At 62.6% G+C, this 20,921-nt stretch overlaps 2 protein-coding genes across 2 annotated transcripts; both read right to left on the bottom strand.

Moving 5' to 3' along the window:
- Nucleotides 1-9,884: 9,884 nt before the first annotated feature.
- On the bottom strand, nt 9,885-13,302 carry C2CD4C (C2 calcium dependent domain containing 4C). Its single transcript, XM_084221214.1, has 2 exons — nt 13,285-13,302; nt 9,885-12,929 (listed from the first exon to the last, which is right to left on the bottom strand). Exon 2 carries the CDS (start codon nt 12,908-12,910, stop codon nt 11,654-11,656), a length of 1,257 nt encoding a protein of 418 aa, XP_084077340.1. The 5' UTR covers nt 12,911-12,929; nt 13,285-13,302; the 3' UTR covers nt 9,885-11,653.
- A 2,224-nt stretch (nt 13,303-15,526) lies between these two features.
- On the bottom strand, nt 15,527-20,861 carry SHC2 (SHC adaptor protein 2; the record flags this gene model as incomplete). Its single annotated transcript, XM_084221210.1, is given in 13 exon segments — nt 15,527-16,689; nt 17,136-17,437; nt 17,647-17,811; nt 17,899-17,965; nt 18,055-18,235; nt 18,381-18,507; nt 18,680-18,731; nt 18,897-18,950; nt 19,045-19,164; nt 19,339-19,399; nt 19,801-19,871; nt 20,297-20,780; nt 20,782-20,861. Coding segments are annotated over 13 exon segments (1,893 nt in total). The 3' UTR covers nt 15,527-16,560.
- Between the last annotated feature and the right edge of the window lie 60 nt (nt 20,862-20,921).

The following is a 20,921-nucleotide window of genomic DNA, read 5'->3' on the forward strand; positions in this document are numbered from 1 at the left end:
CCCCGGCACGGCGCTGCGGTGCTGTTGTGCCGAGCTGCCAGAGCCCCCCTGCTCTCCCAGCAGCGGCTTTTGCCTCCAGGGAGAGCGTGAGGAGGAAAAAAGCAGATTAGAGTTATCGCCGCATCTCCTCGCTGAGCTGAGAGCTAAATGTCAGCTCACATCTGACACAGCTCCGAGGGGGAGGGCGGGGAGTCCCGGCGCACCCCTCATCTCAGGGGGCACCTCTGGGGGCACGGGCAGTGGGGGGATGGCTGCCTCGGGGTCCCGCTGCCTCTCCTGGCTGGCAGAATCCCAACCGCAGCCCCAGAAACTTTCCTCCTCCGGTTCCCATGGAAACCAGGAATTTGCTTCTCCCCAAAGTTGAGCTGCGTGCCTGAGCTCTCTGCCCAAGTGGAGCCCCTTCTCCAGAGTCCCACGGGACGATGGTTCGGGGGGAGCTGCTGGTCCGGGCGGGCACCGTGCCCGGGTGTTTGTGGAGCCAGAGCCCGGCTGTGGAGCCGGGGCAGCTCAGACACCCTGCCCGGGCTGTTCTGCGCCAGACCGGGATGTCCTGAGAGGGACAGAGGCACCGAGGAGGAGAATTGTCACCTGCTCAGCACACTCGGTCATCTCCACAGCTCAGGAAGAGAAAATGAGCAGCCTGCTGGGAAAATAGCCCGGCAGAGTGACCAGAGAGCCCTTGGTCCAGCCCCTGCCACTGATGGGCACGCAGAGAGAGCCAGCCCCGCTCCGGGCTCCAGCTGGGCAGGACACTTGGGGAGTGATTTGAGACGGTCCCTGCGCAATCAGAGGGTTTCAGCGCTCTGCTCACCTCCGGCAGGAAGAGCACGGCCTGACGTCTGCTCTGCCGAAAGGAAAAGCTTTCCCCATCCATCACTCCTGTGGGCTGGCAGGAGCTGGCATCGGGCACCAGCCCTGGGGGCACTGAAATCCTGAGGGCTGAGCTGCGGGAGCTTTTCCGTGGGATAAATGTGGAGGAGTCAGATTTAGACAACAATGACTAAAACTGAGCTTCAGTAAAAATTAACTCCAAAGAGGGGAATGTTCCAGGCGCTGCCATTTGCTGTCGGTAAAAATAAACCTGCAGGTTAAACACAGCCTTTTCCTTCTGGGTGCTCACGTGCCAGATCAGGGAGCTTCCTCCTGCTGAAATGGTTAAAAAGTATAAAACCACCGAGGACCAGCTCTGCCCTGCCCTGTTGAGCATCATCCCCATGGCTGAAATGGGGTCCCCAAGGCCCCTCAGGGGGGTGAATTTGTTAGCACAGATTTTGGGGTGCAGCCAGCACCTGCTCCACATCCCAGAGCTGGAGGGAGCTGGAAACATCAGATGGTTTTTAAGGCTCACTGGACACCTGGCAGGGCCCATCCCTGCAGCAGCAGCAGCAGCACCTCCCAGCCACACAGCCCCCCTCCCAGGGCTGGCTCCTTCCCTCCACCTGCCATTCTCACTGGGGTTTTAATTAGTGCTCCTCTGTATATTCAGCAAGCAGGAGCCCGGAATGGAAATGTACAGGTGTCCCCTTGATCCGGTTTCCATGGTTGCCGCATCGAGGTGGGGGCTACATCTTTTTTTTTTTATTTTATTTTATATTTAATAATTTTATTACAGTGGCTTCAATCCACTGGCGAAGAAGGGAAGGGGGGAGAATGTGGGGGAATAAAAAATGCTGGATGAAAAGGGCATGTTCCCGTGGCTGGGCTTATTTGCTGTCATTCTTTTTCTCTTATTAGCAAGCGCTGTTTTCCAACATGCTCAAAGTCCAGGAGCTCACTAACGAGATCCCAGCTCTCTCTGCTGTGGGGGGAACTGCCCAGCCAGCCATGCTGGAGCCACACAAATGTCTGTGGGGCCACCCCAGAGGCCAGGGTGGGCAGGTGGGCATCAGGAACACCACTGAGCTGTGCTGCTACGTCCTCATCCCTGTCCCTGTTCCCATCCTGTGGCATTGGCCCTGGCATCCCTCAGTGTAGGAGTGATAATTTTCATTAACCAATCTAGTACAAGATACAAATCCTACAGCATTTACATACAGCCTATAAGAATCATTACATTACCATAAAATGTGTTACATTTTAAACCCTAAAAACTGCTCTTTGGGCCCCCTCTGCCAAGCTAGGAGGGTCTGCTCTGACCCTTAGACCTGTCTGCAGGCAGAGAGGATTGTTTTGTCAAAAGGGAATTACCTTCAGCTGGCCACACCATTATTTTCCAGCTGTTCAGTAACTAAAGTATCTCAAAGCTTGCTTTCATTTCAATCTCACTTATAGTTTCCATATTCTCAAAATCTTTTGCCAGGCAATCATATTCATAAGGCTTTCCTGTTTCATCTTCCCCAACACCTCAGCAGCACAGCAAAGCCCACCAAGGCACCTCAGCCACCCCTGAGCAGCTCTTGGGGACGCTGGGTTGGTCCCCCCGTGCACAAGGAAAGCCCAGGGAGTGCCAGGCAGAGTTCCCACAGCCCTGCCAGGGAACTGGGCTGAGCTCAGGCACTGCCAGCACCAGGATCTCTCTGCCCTGCCCCATCCTCCTCTGGTGTGGTGGCACTCAGGGAGGGTGGTGGCATTTGGGGAGGGTGGCGGCACTTGATGAGGATGGTGGCATTTGGGGAGGGTGGTGGCACTCAGGGAGGGTGGTGGCATTTGGGGAGGGTGGTGGCACTCAGGGAGGGTGGTGGCATTTGGGGAGGGTGGTGGCACTCAGGGAGGGTGGTGGCATTTGGGGAGGGTGGTGGCATTCGGGGAGGGTGGTAACATTTGGTGAGGGTGGTGGCACTTGATGAGGGTAGTGGCACTTGGTGAAGGTGGTGGCACTCAGAGAGGGTGGTGGCATTCGGGGAGGGTGGTGGCACTCAGTGAGGGTGGTGGCACTCAATGAGGGTGGTGGCATTTGGGGAGGGTTGTGGCACTCAGGGAGGGTGGTGACACTTGGTGAAAGTGGTGACACTTGGTGAAAGTGGTGGCACTCAATGAGGGTGGTGGCATTCAGGGAGAGTGGTGACACTTGGTGAAGATGGTGGCACTCAGGGAGGGTGGTGACACTTGGTGAAAGTGGTGGCACTCAATGAGGGTGGTGGCACTCAATGAGGGTGGTGGCACTCAGTAAGCGTGGTGGCACTCAGTGAGCGTGGTGGCTACTCTGAGTGCCAGCACCAGAAACTCTCATCCTTTCCTCTCACCGAATGAGTCTCAATCTCCTCTGGCGTGACCAGGGCAGTGTGTGAACGTCCCCATCTGTCACCACGGGATTGTTTAGCCCCAACCCTGCCTGTGAAATCAGGCAAAACCTTCTCTGTTTACCCGGAGCTCGGGATGGGTTTCAGCTTTTGTGCAAAGGGCGTTAAAAATAACACAGAAGCGGCATGGGCCCAGGAAAAATCCTCTCTCCTCGCACTGCTCTGTGCAGCTCGGCTTGCCAAGTAGGAAGAAATCCCCTCTCCTCCTGGCAACGTCCCGCACTGTGGCAGGCAAACACACACGCCGAGCCGCGGACCTATTAGTCACCAGTAAATGTTCTTTTCTCTCCCGATTTGTTTCCCTTGAAGCTTGATGTTTTCCTCTCCTGCTGCCCGGGCCTCGTTAGGTTGCAATTAAAGCCAGGAATCAAAGCGGCATGGTGCAATTAGAGCTCGGGGCGGGATGCGGGATGCCCCGGGGAAGCCGGGGCTGGGCTCTGCTCACGCACAGCCCCGCCTGTCCCCTGAGCGCCCCGGGGAGCGGGGACAGTGCCAGGGGGCAGGACAGGCTCAGCCTGAGCCCAGCCGAGCTCCGCTGTGAAGATCTTCCGTCGTTTACAGCGTCACCAGCTCTGGCACCTGGCGGATGAGCCGAGATGTATTCACTCCCGAAACGAGATGAATTTTCCTGGCTGTGAGAGTCGTAAACACACGGAGCAGCTCACAGTGGGGAAGAGACGCTGCTCATGGTGCCTCTACACTGAGATTAAATCTCCATCCTGCCAGGGGAGGCTGTGCCCATCCCAGCACAGGGCCAGGGGGACACGCTGACTGCTGCTCACTGCACCCTTCCCTGTGGTTTTCACTGGGGACAGCCCTGAGGATGCAGATCCCATGCCTGGAACCTGGAGCCATCCTGCTGGTTCGCGTCCCTGTGCCAGGGAACAACTCAGGGAACAGCCAGGCTGTTGGTGTCCTGCTCCCGGCCAGGGAGGGACAAACCATGTGATATAACATAAACTATTCAGTGCAATATAAAGACTACTCAGTGCAAATCTCCAATCACCCAGTGCAAAACAACAACTAAAGAAACAATTTAGTGCAATCCAACACTGCTCCTGGCCAGGATGAGTGGGCTGGATGGAGGCCAGGACGTGGCCTCAGGGCACTGCCCCAGCAGGAGCATTGTCAGTGCCCAGTGAGCTGTGACAGCAGCCAGTGGGCAGCGCCTGGGCACAGCATGGCACGGGTGATGCTGTGGGAGGGCCACACCAACAGTGTGCTGAGCCCCTTGGGCAGGGCAGGACAGGACCAGGGGGCTCCAGCAGCACCAAATCCACTGCCACAGCAGCTGGGCCAGCCAAGAACCAGAGCTGGTGCCCACGTGGGAAGTGCTGGGGAGCAGGACTTGCTCACAGAGCAGGGCTGAGACCCCCAGAGAAAGATGCCCTGCACTCCCCTGTGCCAGAAACACCAGCACCCCATCGCAGCTCATCTCCCCACTGCTGGGAGCCGCCCCACCCAGAGGCTGCCCCAGCTTTGAGAATAGATAGTAACAAGTGAGCGCGGGCAGCAGAAGTAGCAAAGCATATGGTAGGTGTTGGAGTTTATTCCTGTCGGTGAGTGTCAGCAGCGACAGACGGCTGGGGGCGGCAAAGCGAGAGGTTTCGGGAGGCGCCCGTGCGACACCACCCCACGGACTCCGCAGCTGCGGCGAGGGTTGGGACCCTGCCACCCCCTGCCACCCCCTGCCGTGTGCCACCGGCGGGGCACCCGGCCCTGCGATGCTCTCCTGGCGCCCGGCAGCGCAGCTCGGGGCTGTCTGAGCCCCCTCCTGCACCTCTGGGATGTGCTCGAGGCTCCCCAAACCCCCCACAAATCCATGATGCGTCCAGACGAGGCTGGGAGCCCCATCAGGTCACCTGCCTGGTCTGGGGGAACACCTTGGGGAACAGCTGGGGGAACATCTGGGGGAACACCCGGCTGCTCACTGCTCCCGGGCTCTGCCAGCGCTGCCCCTTCAGCCCAGCCTGGCCCTGCGGCGCTCGGGGGCTTCCATGGAATTGCCCCTGTGGCCAGACCCGCTCTCGCCACCCGACGCCTCTGCCGGGAGCTGGGGCGGGCAGGGAGCCAGCGGCAGTGGGAGGGAACAGATTGTCCGCAAAAAAGCGCCTCAGTTCCCAATCGGCGGCTGGGAGCAGGATCCCCCTCCTGAGGGTTTGTACCTTGTTTGTCTGAGCCCCCTCAGAGGGTCTGCGGCTCTTTGAGGACTCTTGCACGGTGATGTGGGGCTGGGAAAGGTGAGCCCCCACCCCAGCAGGACTGTGGAGCTCCTGCTGCTCGGTGGGTTGGGCACTGCTCGGCCTCGGTCACCTTGAGGATGCCATCCTGCCTAGACTGGGCAAGGAATAGCCCCAGCAAGCACAGCAGGCAGTGTGCATCCTCCCCTGGCACAGGTGAAGCAAATACCCGCCCGGCAGCAGCTCACCTGCGGCTCCTGCCCCTGCTAATTGCAGCGTTCTCACCTCACGCCGATGTGCTTGATAAGATTAGCAATTACAGGAACCTCATGCGACAATTGGTCCGGGTCAGGAGCCGTGCGAGGGAAATTGGAAGGAAGTGCAAATGGGGATTAATTATAACCTGGCAGTGGACAGCTTGGAGGGTTTGAATCTGTATTTTTTTTTGTATTTCTCAGTGCAACCTCTGGCTCTGCCGCGGGTGTGAAGGGTGCCAAGGGCTTCACGGCAGCAAAGACGTGCTCGGTGCTGTCCGGGCCATACAGAGCTCGGACAGGGGATGGGATCCCTGGGCTGGGATCCCAGTGTGGCCCTGGCACGGGCGAGTGTGGCCGCGGCATTGCTGGAGATCCCTGCCCTCGCTGCTCCCCGCCTGGCAGCTGCCGTTGTTATCTCATTGCCATGGCAATGCCGGCCCTGCTCCCACGGCGGGGCCGCCTGTGCCTCCGCCAGGCAGGGGCGGTCCCACGCCGGGCTGGAGCCCCGCTCCCACCTCAGCCCACCCCCCTGACCGGCCACGGCACGGGGAGCGGGGTTAACACACCCCCAAAAGGCTCTGGGGGTGCAGATGGACATGTCCTCCCACCCGAGAGGTGAGGTCTGGGTGTGAAGCAGGAGGAGAAGGAGAGTCTGCTCCTGGAACATCTCCCTGCCCTGCTGTGTCCAGCCAGGTGCCCTCCACCTCAGCAGGACCCCTGTGCCCCACGGCCACCCTGGGCTCAGCCACAGCCCCCCTGGGCTGGTACCAGCCCGTGGCCCCAAAAGCCACACGGATCAGCACCCGGCTGCACTGATATTGAAGTGTTTGCCAGCAGCTGCTGGCGTTTAACAAATCCTCCTGCCTGCTTATTTATGCCGTTTTCCACCCTCCCACCTGGGCCTTCTTGATGCTTTGGGAATTTTGCAAACGTTTTAAAGGCAGCATTTCCAAGTCCACCAGGCAGCTAGCGAGGAGCAGGTCACTAGAAAGGGTGAGGAGAGGCAGGGAAGATCCTCCACCCTGCTGCTCTCACCCTCATCCATCCCTGCATGCTCCCTGCCCTCTCCCACTGCAGCTCCTCATGTTCTGTACACCCACCCCGGCCCCATCCCCAAGTCAAGGCTGGATCCAGGCGCTTGAATTAATGATGAGGGGGAATCCAAAGCGCCATTTCCCATCCTCTGGCTGCCTTTTCCTGCCTGTGAAGGCAAGATTTGGGCCCAGATCCCTGTTGGATTGCCAACCTTAAAGCCGGAGAGCAAAGTGCAAATGGAAAAGCAGCGCAGGGGGAGCTGTGTGCTGGGGCTGATCCTGCCGGGCAGCTCTGCCTGCCCCAGGTACACCCTGGCAGCTGCTGCCACCGAGCTGCATTTCAGCACAGTGCCAAGTGCCTCCGGGCTGACAAGGAGCTGGAGGACATCTCTGCTCCCGGCGGGCTCTTGGGACCCCAGCCCGAGGGTTTCCGTGTCCCCTGGAGGAGCAGCACAGACTGCTGGGTGCCGGTGGCAGCGCCGGGGTGTCACTCTCCACTGATGCGACTACAAGAGACTGTGGGATTCAATTAAGTTCTGTTTTCCTCCCAGTAACAGTGGGAGTCTCTCCTCTCCCCTTTAAGGCAGACACGCTGCCATGGAAGACAAATGCTTGCAATAAAGCGCTGGAGCGCCGTGCCGGGGGAGGCCGATGCTCCCTGCAGCCAGCGCTGCCCGGATCGCGTCCGCCGCTTCCCCGCGTCCTCCCCGCGCCTCGGCACGCCCGGTCCCGCACCGGCCCACCGGCCCAGGTGTCCAGAACCGTGTGGCGGAGTCGCCACGGGTACCCAGCTGGCTCCGGCCGCAGGGCCACCCCCTTCCCCGCGTGGAGCCCCCCCGCCACCGGCCGAGCGTTGCCAGGCAACGGGAAGATGCTTTTCTGACCGAAACGGGAAATCGGCAGCCGGAGTCGGGGGTGGGGGGAGGGAAATGGCTGGGCTGGGGCTGCCCGCGGGAGCACGCGAGGCTCCCCCAGCCTCAACAGCGCCCAAAAAATCCCGAGAGGAGGAGCAGCCGTCGCAGCCCTGCTCAGCCAAAACCGCCGAGGATCCCCGAGGGGTGCCGAGGACGGCAGGATGGGGCAGGGTATCCCCAGCAGGGACAGTCCCGCTGATCTCCTCGCTGCAGAGCCCTCCCGGCAGCCTTGGCACTGCCGAACAGCCTGGATGAAACTGAACCCCTAATTTGCCCTCTCCCTCCCTCCTCCCTCGCCAGCCATCACGCCATGGCTAAATGAGCTCCAGGCAATTTTCTCAGAAGTTGAGTCCTCGCGCTGAGGGAACACAGGGCTAAAAATAGCCGTGGCCTGTGTGTGCCTCTCACCCAGGTGAGCCTCACTCCCTCTCTCTGGAGATCAGGGCTCCTCCACATCCAGCTGCCTCCCCTGCTCTGCCTCAGTTTCCCACACAGATTGGGGGGCCCAAATGTGCACACATTCCTTGGGACCCCTGGTCAGAGGGATCCCTGTGCAGAGGAGATCTCCCAGGGCTCAGACATCACTTGGTGTGCACAGCAAAGGGCAGAGCTGGAATTTCACCTGGCTGCTCTTTACCCGGGCACCCCCTGACCCCAGGGGCTGCATTGTGCAGTGGGGATGTGTCACCCTCTTCCCCAGAGGATGGATCATCCTCTACCTCCCAGCTCAGGAGCTCCTCTCAGCATGGCCAAGCCCTCCCAGGTCCAGCGAGGCAGACACATTTCCTTCCCACGGTGTCTCAATTACAAATTCAGAGTTAAATCTTCCCCCACAAGATACCCCTCTCCACCCCTCTGGCTGCTTCCAGCTCTTCAAATATTGAACACTTTCCAGGGATTTTCATGTGCTCAGGCTGACCCCATCCACTCTGGTTCAGACTAACTTAATCACCCTCATTTTGTTACTAACTGCTGCAGCTTTGGACCTCTAGAAAAAGCATGACTTAAATTATTAGCACCTACCAGGCTGCTTTCACCAACCCTGTGGGGGCCAGAGGTGAGAGAACAGATCTGTTCCCACCCAGCCTCTATAGCTACCAAAAATGACAAATTATCAGAATTGTGGAAATTAGAAAAATGGTATTTAGGTAACAGGCAAACACTCCTCTTTTCTTCAGCAGCATCTGGCTAGGAACAGATTTGGAAGTGCCAGATGGGGAGAAAAGAAAGCAACCTGAATGCTGTCAGCTGGGCAGGGCAGGGGGGCTGGGAGTGACAAGAACAAAACCATCACCATTTTCTTCATCAGCAGTGCTGAGATGGGCTGCAGGGGTCAGGAGGAGGAGGAAGGACACCCACAGAGTGTCACAGCCCTGGCTGTGAGCTGGCAATGCCGTGGCTCAGCACAGCCCTGAGTCCCCCCTCAAGCAGGAACAGCACCTTTCCCCATGTACCCCCCCTCTCCCAGGAGATTCACTCTCACCTCACCCCATGGCAGATAGGGAAGGGCTTCAGAAGCACCTTGAGGCCCTGGAAGGCTGCTTGGAAAGGGGAGCAGCATCCAGAAGAGCGGTGCTGCTCCGTGTCTGGATAGTGTTGAGGTTCCAGCTCTGCTCCCCCACACAGGGAGCCATCAAGAATAATGCTAGGAAATATCTTGGGGAAAGCAGGAGCCAGGGCCACACCTGCATCTGTTTTAGAAATTACTTTATTGCACTAAAAAGAGGAAATCATCTGTAAACAAACATTCCATTCAGGTATTAATATATTTTTTCACTCCAAAAATACATCATTAAATCCAGCCACAGAAATATCAAAGCAGGAACAACAGAAAATAGCTCCAGCAGCAGAGAGACCCATCCAAGCAACAGCCCTGGCTCCCACACCACCAGCCCAGCTCAGAGCAGGGCTCGCAGCAGCTCATCCCAGGGCTCTCTGCATGGTCACACACCCAACTCCAGCAAGACAGCCCCGGGACAGGCTGGGCTGGGGCAGAACGAGGGTCCCCAGCCCCCTGGGTCTCCCTCTGGGGTCAGCCCCAACCCAAGGAGCAGCATGGGCTCCTGCTCTCAGCATCCTCCTCCCCCAAACCCAAAGGCACACGATTCTTCTGAGGGGATGTCAGCCCTCAAACCTCTCAGAGCACCAAAGCCTTCATCCCAGCTCCCACTCCCCCTCTTCCTGCAGCCTGTCCCCCCCTAACCCCAGCAGCTCCCAGGTCTCCCCAGCCCCTCGCAGGTGCAGCCCCCCAGGGAACACAGGGTGAGGTGTGTGGGGGCTGCCAGGCAGCAGCCAGCTGGGCAGGGTCCCCTTCCTGCCCCAGACCTCCTCAGGGGCAGGATGGTCACCCCACAGCCTGGGATGTGACACCTCTCCCTGTCCCCCCCTCCCCAGAGCCCTCACCTGCCCCCAGGACGAGCCAGGGCACTTGGGGGCTGGGAACCATCCCTGGTGCTGGCTCCTGGGGGAGCACGGGGAAGCCTCAAGTGGGAAACTCCCTGTGAAGGATGGACATGTCAGCTCCTTATGTCCTGCACGTTTTCAGCCACAAGCTCAGCAAACAGCCACGATCACCCTGAATCCCCCCGACATGCAAACACGGCACGGTCAGAGCTCTGCCTCGAGTACCTGGAACATATTTACAGACAAAGTAAAACGCTGCAAAAGATCAGCCTCGGGTATAAATAGTCAACACTGAGATCTGCCATCTGCTGCAGAAGGACGAGGAAGGAACACGGACTGCCAGCACGGAGGTTAACACAGAGGGGACACACGTGTGTCCACGACAGGCGGGGACGGGAGCGCTGCAAACCCTGCTCCCTGCACAGAAACATGCAGAGCCCGACACAAAGGGTGACACCACACCGAACAACAACGCAGCGTGTTTAATCCACCCCGGGAATGCCCCGGCTGGCGTCCTCCCCGCCCCCACTGTCCCCAGCCACTCAGCGGGGGTGACAGGCTGGGGTGGGAAGGGTTGGGAGCACCCAAAGGGAAACTGAAAGCCAGGCCAGTCGCTTTGGGAAGGCAGATCCCGGTGGGTACAGGAGCTTGGTGGCCCCACAGGACACATCTCTGCTGCCCAGTGGGTGCAGCCACTTGATCCTCTGCCCTCATAGACAAGGGAGGATGGAGGGTTGGGGAGACTCCTGACCAGCCTCACCTGCACTCAGAGGGGGCTACTCCTGTCACCTCAGCTTTTGTCAGCAAGTACATCTGCTGGGACACTGCCTGGGACCATCCGTGTGCCCAGGGCAAGGGGTGCCAGCCCCTGGCATCTCCCTCCCGTGGGCAGGGGAAAAGCACAGGCAGCCTCCTGGATTTGGGCAAACAAACCCCCCAAAGCTCCAGGAGCAGTTCCCCAGTGGGGGTCAGCAGTGGGGGACAGTGCTGGGGTGGGCAGGGAGGGCAGCCCGGGAGGCTGCAGGGGTCAGACCAAGCCAACCTTGCAGCCTCTCAGGGCTGGCCCGAGTCCAGGAAGGGCTCAAAAGCCACAAATCTGACTCATCCCCCAGGATGACCACCCTTGGCCCACTCTCAGGTCACCTCTGCAGTATTTTCTTTGCAGTTTCCAAGACCAAAAACTTGTCTTTTAAATTAAAGCTGTCACCTGACTACAGGTGCTGGGGCTTTGAGAGGTGGCCGTAAGCGTGCTACAGAGATTCACCCACCTCCAACCTGCCTGGTGGCAGCTGGAGACCACGGGCACAGGGAGGGAAGAGTCCAACAGGTGCTTCCATCCTCCCTGGTGGGGAATGGGCTCCCCACTTTCTGCTGGGCTCCAGGAGATGCAGCCCCGGGGCAGGACCAGGGAGGGAGCAGGGGCCGAGGCTGTGGCTGCCAGCTGGTGTTGGCAGAGCCCCGCAGCAGCACCATTCCTGGGGACCCCCACACTCTGCCACGACCCCGGCCCTCCTCAGGGGGCCCTTCCAAACCCTCCTCCAGCGGGGCTGGGGGACAGAGCCGGCCGCCCTGCCTCGCCCCGGCCCCGCAGGTGGGAGGGCTCCCTCCGGGGCTGGTAGCAGGTACCTACAGGCAGGACAGGAGGGCGGTGAGTGGCAGCTCCTTCTCCCCCAGCAGCGTGTCCCGCTTAAGGCTGCTGCCCTTGTTGACCACCTTGAGCTTCAGGGACATCTTCCTGGCGTGGCCGGGGCCCAGCCCATCGAAGAAGAAGTCCTCGTTGAAGACGGGGTTGCGGCTGTTCTTGACAATGGTGCTGCGCTGCTTCTGCAGCTTGCCGGGGTTGAGGCACAGCGAGACGCAGCAGTTGATGCTGCGCAGGTCGACGAGAGCATCGTAGAGGTCCTCGGCGGAGACGAGGCGCACACGCAGCCGGGCGTTGGAGGGGTCGTACTCGGCCGCCAGGCGCAGGCTCCCGCCCCGGCTCAGCCGCAGGCTGTGCTCCCGGTCACGGCCCGCGGGCAGCTCCAGGGGCAGCACGGCGGTCGGAGGCTGCGTCCCGGCCGGGGCGCTCCTGGCACGGCGCTGGGCGCTGGGGCTGGTGTCGGCCGAGCTGTCGTCGGTGGACAGCGAGCTGTTGCGGGCCACCGAGTGCTTCAGCTTGATCACCTTGGACTGGCTCTCCTGGCTGAAGAGCTTCAGCAGGGACACGGAGCGGGAGAGCAGCGGGGAGCCGAAGGGCGAGGACTCTGCCGAGGAGCACGTGTCGCTCTCTCCGCCGCTGAAGTAGCGGCCGGGGTGCATGAGGGCGGCGCCGAGGTCGGCCGGTGTCCGGCGGCCGCTCTCGCCGTTGAGCTTGGCTTTGCGCTGGGCGCCGGGCGAGGTGACGGGCGAGGGGCAGAGGCTGCTGTGCTCGCTGTGGAACAGGGACTCTTTGCGCCGGGTGTGGGGGCTCTCCATCAGCGTGGCAAAGCCGTAGGAGGTCTGAGCCTTGGGCACGTAGGGCAGCGACATGGCCGTCTGTGCCTGCGGGTCCACGTTGGTGCCGCAGCTGCCCTCGGTCCAGTCCTCCGCGGTCTCGATCTGGATGATGTGCCGCCCGGTGGTCCGGGACCGGGAGCGGCTGGACGGGCGGGGGCTGCGCGGGGGTTTGCGCTTGGCCAGGTCCTGTTCCGAGACTGAGGCGCCCAGAGCAGCCCCTGCGGGCGCCTCGGAGCCTTCAGCCTCGGCGGGTGCCGCGCTCAGCTTGGGCGGGATGAAGAAGTCGGGGATCTTGTCGGGGGTGAGGACGTTGCTGTAGCGGGACCCCCGCGAGGACTCGTCTGTCCCCGCGCCCCGGGACCCGCCGTTCTCCGCCACCCCGCGCAGCCGCTCCAGGAGCCACATGTTGCTGCCGGGTGTGGGGCTGGAAGAGACCCGAGGGGCAACGCTATCACCGGGGGCCGGGCACCGGCAGAGGCAGGACGAAGCCGGAAGCCCCGGGAGCGACCGGCGGCACCGAGAGACCCGGACCTGGCAGGCGGGGGGGACGGGACAAGGACGGGAGGGAACTGGCCGCGCCGAGGGACACGGGGACCCGCCAGCCCGGGGAGGAGCGCGAAGGAACCGGCCGCGAGGAGCGGGGATCGGGGACCCGGGGGACGGGGACCCGGCGGCGCCGAGGGATGCGATGGGACGGGGCAGACGCGACGCGACGCCGGGACCGACGGACAGACCGACCGGCGCCGCCGCGAGCGGGACGTTGCCGGGAGCCGCCGCACCTGGAGCGGAGCCGCCGCCGCCACCGCAGCCCGGGCGGGGCGGGCGCGGACGCGCTTTTATACGGCGGCGGTGGCGGCGGCGGCTCCGCTCCCCGTCCGCGCCGCCGCCGTAATCCTCCGAGTGCGGCGCCTCCACATTTCTGCGCGACCAGGGCTGGAACCGGGACCGGGACCCCGACCGAGCGGGACCGGGACTGGGACCGTGAGGCCCGGGGTGCTGATGCTCGGGAGGTGCAGGAACCCGAGCCCGGGACACCCGGCCGTGTTCCCACGGGAGTGTCGGGTTTGGGATGGGGCCAGGAGTGGAATCGGGACGGCAGCAGCCCCGTTCCGCCCCTCCCGCCCTCCCGGTGCCCCCAGACCGGAGCGGGGTCGTTCCCCCCTGGGTGCAGCCGCTCCCCACTTCCAGCTCTTAATTTCAAAGCACTGAATGAAACCAGCAGCGTCTCGGGGCTGAGGAGTTGCCTCATCGAGTGGTTTAATATTCCCCTGGAGGAGCTGGGGAGGGCAGTGCCACATGTCACACTCCCCCATGTCACACAGCCCACCCTAGAGGGATGCGGTGGCGGCTGGGGACACTGGGACAAAACGTCAGGAGGGTTCACGGAGCACCACAGCAAGCCCCGGTGTTGCAGGGGGTCGGGAGACTCAACCGAGCGACCGGGCCCAGCCCCGGTCCCGCGGGGATTTACACCTTGGGGACAGGGATGCACCGAGAGGGACAGCGCCACAAAAGGGTGGAGGGTTCCCTCCTGGCTGCTGCCCTGTGGGTGCCGTCAGGCTGCCGGGAAGCACCATCGTCCCTCAGCAGTGCAGGGCTGGCAGTGACGGCCAGGAAGAGCAGCCTGGTGTGGCGAGCGCCTTCCGCGGGGGCTGCTGCGGCCTCGGCTCCCTCCTCATTCGCACTCTGAGCTGGTAAAAAGAGGCGTCCGGCCGTGCCGAACCAGCCCGAGGGCTGGGATGTCTCAGGGACAGCAGTGGGGAGGGGATGGTGAGGTCCTGGCTGCACCCTGGGCTCTGACTGCGGGATGCTGAGCCGGGTTCCGCAGGGAGGAGAGGGCAGATGGAGCCCGGGGGAGGAGGACGAGGCTCACGGAAGGGGAAGCTGGTGAACAAAAGGCCGATGTTTGCTTTTCCTCCACCCAGCGAAACTGCGGGTAAACAAGGTGCAGAAATGGTTGAGTTCCCCTGAGATAACAAAGAGCGCTGGGGCCGGGCCAGCTCTGCCCGCGCAGCTCGGGGCCGGTGCCTGCGGGGCTCGGAGGGGAGCAGGGTGCTGGGAGCTGCCTGGCTGAGCACCGGCAGGGCTGGGGACATAACTGGCAGGGCCTGGCAGAGCTGGGGACATAGCTGGTGAAGCCAGCAGTGTGCTACCACCTGCTGGAAGCTGGGAAGGAGGGAGACCTGCTATGGGAAAGGGTTTGTGCAAGGACGCCCTGAAAAACCGAACTGGGCGTGTCTGTGGTCTGCACATTTGAGACAGGTGCAGGGGACGGGTTGGACAGCGAGATCCCCAAGGCCCTGGCAGAGCAAGGACCCCATATCCTCTGCAGCTGCTCTTCTGTGGCTTCCAAACCTTCCCAAAACACCTCCGCCTTCCCATCATAGGGGCTGAAGAAGCAGCAGCCCTTCAACCCAGGTCTGAGTTGAGGCACAGAGCCCCCTGCACCCATTGGCACCACAGGCCAGCCTCAACCAAAGGGGTTAAACCCCTGAAACAAGCGCCCCAGCAGCCCTTCATCCCCTCAGGGCAGCATCCCCGGGGCTGCAGGGTGAGGCACCGCCAGCAGGTGAACCACACGAGCTCAGTTCTCCAGCTGTGAAATAAGAAAGTCGGGGCTCTCACTGCCTTTCCCTGCCTCTATTGAGGGAACAGTGCAATTATCTTTGCAGACACATCACTCCACGACAGAAAATAGCAGCTGAGATGGAAGCACCACGTCCCCGCGGAATCCAGCTATCAATGGAAAATTACGCATTCATTACTGGGCTTTATTTAGGGGCTTATTTTATTCATTGGCTCAGCTGGCCCTGGCCAGCCTGGACGCCTTGTCTGGCAGAGGCCATCCCCAGCGAGGGGCTGAGAGTGCTGGGGTGACCCTGCTCCCCGAGGTGGGTGCTGGGCACGCAGAGCAGAGCCAGGACTGGTGCTGGATGCCCCAGCTGGCTGTGACACAGGAGCCACAGCCAGCCCACCCAGAGCTGTGGCACTGCTGGCTGCCACAGTCACCAGTGGGTCACAGCTTGGTTTGTGCCACTCAGAGCCATGTGCTGCTCCAGGTGGAGGCAGGAGGGCAGGGAGCTGCCAGGTGTGAGGAGGAGAGGCTGTGCAGGGCCAGCCCTGGGTGCCAAAGGCCACTCTGAAGCCAGGGGGACACTGGGTGATCCATGGGGGACAGGGTGACCCAGAGGGACAGAGATAAGTGTGACCAGACAGGATGGGTTGGCTAAGGTGAGACCAGGCAGGAACTGGTGGTGATGGAGACCTGTCCCAGCACCATGCCCAGGGGTGGCATGAACCACCTGTGCTCCTTGCTCGCTTCCAGGTTTAATTAGAAATGTATTCCAAACCACAAACCCATGCCCAGCACCAGACACAGGGCAGGTAAAGGGGGCTGTGATGCCACAAAAACCTGCCAAAGCCCCGAGCTGGCCACAGGACACCTCGTGAGGCAGTGCCAGCAGCTCAGCCCTGCCCTGCACCTTCCCACAGTAGCTCCATCCTGCCTCTGGACTTGGGAGGGCTGTAGGGGCTTGGGGCAACATGGAGCATCACGTGGCAGCCACTCCTGGGAAGAATCCAGCTGAAAAGGGATGTCCCCAACAGGAACATCCAACAGCAGTGTCCAAGAGTTGGTTCGTGGCCCCATGGGCAGAGCCAAGCCAGGGGCTACAGCAATATCCAGCAGCCCCACTGCAGTGCTGGGGCAAGAGGAGGCAGCCCTGCCTGAGATGGCTTCAGGCTCTGTCCCTCCTGCTGAGGCCACTGAGCAGTTCCCACCCCAAGAGCGTTTCACCTGTAGGTGTGGAATTAAATGTCTCTGTGTCCAGCTGGGCAGGGTGCCCCATGCAGATGATGGAGGTAGGCAGCAGCCAGGGAGGACCTGCAGGGCCAGGGACCACACAGCCTCGCTGGGGAGGAAAATGGGGAGCCTGACCCCAGACCTCAGAAACCAGGCACAACTGGAGAGGGAGAGCACAAAGGGACCCCAGTTTTTCTCTAGGGTGAGTCCAGAGCCAGGGGAGCAGGTCGGGGAGCCACGTACCCCCTTGGCATCACTGCTTCCTCTGTACAACCTGGCGGAGGTGCAGCTCGCTCTCTGCTGCCACGATGGGCTGCTCGTTCTGCCGGTGGTGGCTGATGAGGTGGCTGATGCTCTCAAACAGCACGTCCTTGGTCCTCACCTGGAGCAGGGCACAGTGATCCTCACCTCAGCTGAGCTGCCTCTCATACAGCATCTGATTTTTTAAGTTTTTCTAAGCCTTCTGGTGTTTACATTCTTGTAGCAAACTTTCTGTAAATAACTTATTGTTTTGCATTCTTTTATGGAGGAGGAGAAATTTGATGGACTGTTGGTTTGTCCAGTGTCATTGGACAGGTGGCACTGTCACCCTCCAATCCACTGTCACTTTTGGAAAACTACAAATGTTGGAGTCAGAAAATAAACTTCCCTTTTCTTCACCTTGAGAGCAGCGGTGTGTGAGCTCGTGTTGTTTCGTGTCCTACAGTGACAAGCACCCACTCACAACATCCCGTGCTTGCCCACACCTGCATCCCCCATCTCCCACCCCACACCCTGCCCCAATCACCCACCCCGTGCCCTGCCCTCAGCCCCGTGCCCTGCCCTCACCACTCCCTCGGGATCCACCAGCAGCAGGTGCTTGGGCTGCCCGCTGTGCATGCCGGTCAGCACGTACTGCCCCGGGTTGGTGAGGCTGTCCCGCACCAGGAAGTCCCCGTCCATCTGCAGGAGCCTCTCAGCATCCCTCCTGCTCATCTTCCCGTGGTACCAGGGCTCCCTCCGCAGCTGCTCCTCCGTGGGGGCGATGGGCGCCTTCCGCGTGGGAGGGCTCGGCCACTGGTCCTCAACAGGGGGGCTGCTGGCACCCCCTGCAATGCACTCGTGGAGCTTCAGGGCGTCCTCGAAGGGCCCTGTGGGATCCAGGGGTTGTGGGGTGTTACACTCAGGGCACCAGGCAGGGCTGGGCTGTGCTGCGGGCAGACCCCAGCTCGCAGCCCCCACGGCAGAGCTGGGGGCTCAGCCAGTGCCAGCACCTGTGGGGCTGTGGTGGGTGACCCAGCCAGCTGCTGGCACAGCTTGACTGCTCCACAGCGCTCTTTCCCCCGGGGTAGTGGCTTACTCATGTCAAAGAGGTCCTTTTTGGGGCTCTCCTCAGCCGCCCCATGAGCCACCAGCTCTGGCTCCCAGGTGTCCAGGCTCTGTGTGTTCACGTACATGTGCTCCTCGTAGTCCCGTGGCCCCAGGCCGTGGCTGTCTGCCTGCAGGTACCCGTCGCAGGGCTGGCCTGCGAGGAGGCCATCACCGCTGGCCAGGGCTGCCCAGAGCCACAGGGACCCCCCAGCTCACGGCTCCCCCCCACAGCAGTACCCACCCTGGCTCTCCAGGTCCCAGGGTGGCCCCAGCTGGCTGCTCGGCTCTCGTCTGGCTGCTAACCCGCCCTAGGGAAGGAGGGAAGGACACAGTCAGAGCGTTGGGGGGCTCTGTCTGGACCCCCAGTGGAGCCCAGCAGTGGCTCTGAGGGGCTCACCTGGCTGGAGGGGATGGAGCTGGAGGGCTGAGTGCGGACGTGGCCCAGGGCTGTGCTGTGGCGGAGCCGGGAGTCAACCAGGCCCCCCGGGGGAGGCTCCTTCCCTGGGATGCTGTTGTAGTAGTCGTGCTCAGCTGCCTCCTCATCCTCTCCCCAGGCTGACTCCTCTGCAGCCAGCGCCCTGCAGCAGGGATGGGTGAGCTGGGGACACCCTGCCTGGCTCAGACCATCCCCACACCCTGCAGTGACAGGGGTTCCCTGAGCCACCCCCCCAGGCCAGGGACATGCCTGGGACAGGGGTGCAGCAGGGCCCCCCACCCCCCTACCTCTCTGGGGGTACCACCACCTTGGGGGGGCTGTGCAGGTACTGCTTGAAGCGCAGCTCAAAGGCCTGTCCCACCGTGCTGATGACGCTCTGCGCCAGCCCCTCGCAGCACTCCAGGATGTGGCAGGCTGTGGACAGACAGACAGACAGACAGACAGACGGTTTGAGTGTTTCCCCCACGCTGCCATCGCTGCACCAGGACCACCCTGAGTCACCCCTCGTGTTCCCCACCAGGGATCTCCTCCTCCAGCCCCCACCCCGCAGTGCATCCCTCCTCCAGAGTCCCCAGGCCGGTGTCACCTCTCTGGTTGATGGGGTCCTTGGCGACATAGGCGACGTAGTCCGTGGTATCCTGCAGACAGAGGGGGAGATCAGCACTCATGTCCTGCTACTCTGGAGGTGCCAGGGAGAGAGGACAGCTCAGCCCCAGCCCCACATCCTGACCCAGGCCAGGCCACCCTGTGCTCAGCTCAGCCGGCAGTCCCTGTCCCCACCACTCCGGGTGTGTGTGACTCACCATGTCCCCACCGGAGGCGAAGGAGATGGACTGCATGTGGTGGTTGGCAATGATCTGCATGGGGAACATGGCCCAGGGGGGCATCAGCAAAGGGGCTGCTGGCTGACAGGCTGGCAGGCAGCGGGACTGTGTGCCCAGGAAGGCTCACCTGGCGCGTGGTGGGGATCATGAGGTTCAGCCCATCAACGGAGATGTTGACAGCGATGCTCATGCCAGCGAAGTGCAGGTTGCTCTTGCCCAGGATGGAGAACAGGGCTTTGTTGGGAGCCTGACAGGGATGGTGGAGGCAATGAAGACCACCAGGATCAGGCTTCCTCAGGTGGATGAGGAAAGAGGGGGTGCCCCAAGAGGCCTCAGGCCCACAAACTGGGCAGGCACCCCTGGTGCCCTGTCCCACAGCCTTGGCTTGTCCCAGGGACGGACAAGATGAGTGGAAACTCACCTTCTTCTTCCAGATGCCCTTCACACCCGGCACCGCCTCGTATAGTCTGTTGATGGCTTCCCTGCAATGGACAGAGCCTGGCCTGCTCACTGCTCCACACCCCGGCCCTTCCCAGCTGCCTTCCCACCCCACATTGCTCTGTGGGGTCCGGTGGCAGGAGCCCCCACATCCCCGGGCACTGCAGCCTCCCCGCAGTGCTGCCCCACGTCACGGCCCCGGCCCCGGTACGTAATCCCGGCTGGAGCCACCTCCCTTCTCCTCTTTCCACCCATTGATCTGCGGCAGTGCCCTTCCTCAGTGTCCCTGCGTGCACGGTGGGCCCTGCAGGGCACGGCTCCCCCAGGCCCCTCTCTGCACAGGGCCCTGGAAGGGGGAGCACCCACGGCCACCGGGGAGCACCCAGGGCCACCAGGGTCTTGGGGTGGCTCTGGGGTGTGGGAGAGTGGGGCTGCAGGGCCGTACCTGGTGACCTGTGTCCGGGTGTTGAAGTCGAGGGACCTCATGGAGCGCAGCACCTCAATGCACCCCATGTACTGCGGGGGGAAAGCAGCTCAGCAGGGCGGGCAATGGACAGGAGAGGCCGGGTGTCAGGGACACCTTCCACACCAGCTCCAGGCACCACACAGCAGCTTTCACTCCCCACCCCGAAACGCCCCATCACACGCCCAGACCCCGTGCTGAGACCCCACAACCTCATCTGCGTGCTGCAGCTTGTGATGCCTCCTAGGAGCTGGCAACACTGGAGTCCCAAGGTGGGCTCCACGGCCCAGCAAGCCCCTGGGGCCCGGCCCCATCACGGATGTGATGTGCCGGGGGCGGCCGCCCCCGTCCAGCCGTAGCGGGGGGACTCGAGCGAGGGCTCTGCCGGCAGCCGTCGGGAGGAGCGGCCGAGCCCCGCACACGCCTGGGGCCGGGGTCTCCGCGCTCTCCCGCGTCACCGGGCTCCGGCGGGACTTACCCGGACAATGTAGGAGACGCCGGGCCCCAGCACCCGCTCGTCGGGATGCAGCCAGCCCTGCGCCGGTTTGCGGATGAAGCTGCCCTTGCGGCTCCACTCATCCCCGCCGGGCCGGGCCCCCGCCGGCGCCGCCGCCCCCCGCGCCCGCCCCGCCGTCCCCCGCGCCCGCCCGCCGCCCGGCAGCGCGCAGGGCGCGGCGCAGAGCGGCTCGCAGGCGCCCAGGACGGCGGCCAGCCCCGAGGGGGACTCCGCCGCGGCGGGGGCGTCCCGGGCGGCGCCGGCGGGGCCGCGGCCGAGGAAGCCGCTGGAGCCGGGGAACTTCCACTGCGGCATCCGCGGCAGCAGCGCGCAGAAGGTGGTGCCGTGCTCGGGCTCCTCGCCCGCCGCGGGGCACGGCGCGGGGGCCGGCGACGGCATGGGGGCGGTCAGCGGCTCGTCGCGGAAGCGGTCATACTTGGGCTCCGGGAGCATGCCCGGGGCCGCTCTCCGCTCCGCTCCGCTGCCGCCGCCGCGCCGGCTCCCACCCCCCGCCCGCTCCCCCGGGGCCGCGCCGCGCTGATGTCATGGTGCGAGCGCTGCTCCGCCGCCCGCCCGGCCCCGCATCCCCCGCCCCCGACCCCCCCGC

This window comes from Fringilla coelebs, assembly GCF_963513975.1.
Source record: "Fringilla coelebs genome assembly, chromosome: 24".
Lineage (NCBI taxonomy): Eukaryota > Metazoa > Chordata > Aves > Passeriformes > Fringillidae > Fringilla > Fringilla coelebs.

Bases quoted from the DNA above. Each gene is read 5' to 3' on its own strand.
- C2CD4C (XM_084221214.1), bottom strand. From the start codon at position 12,910: ATGTGGCTCCTGGAGCGGCTGCGCGGGGTGGCGGAGAACGGCGGGTCC.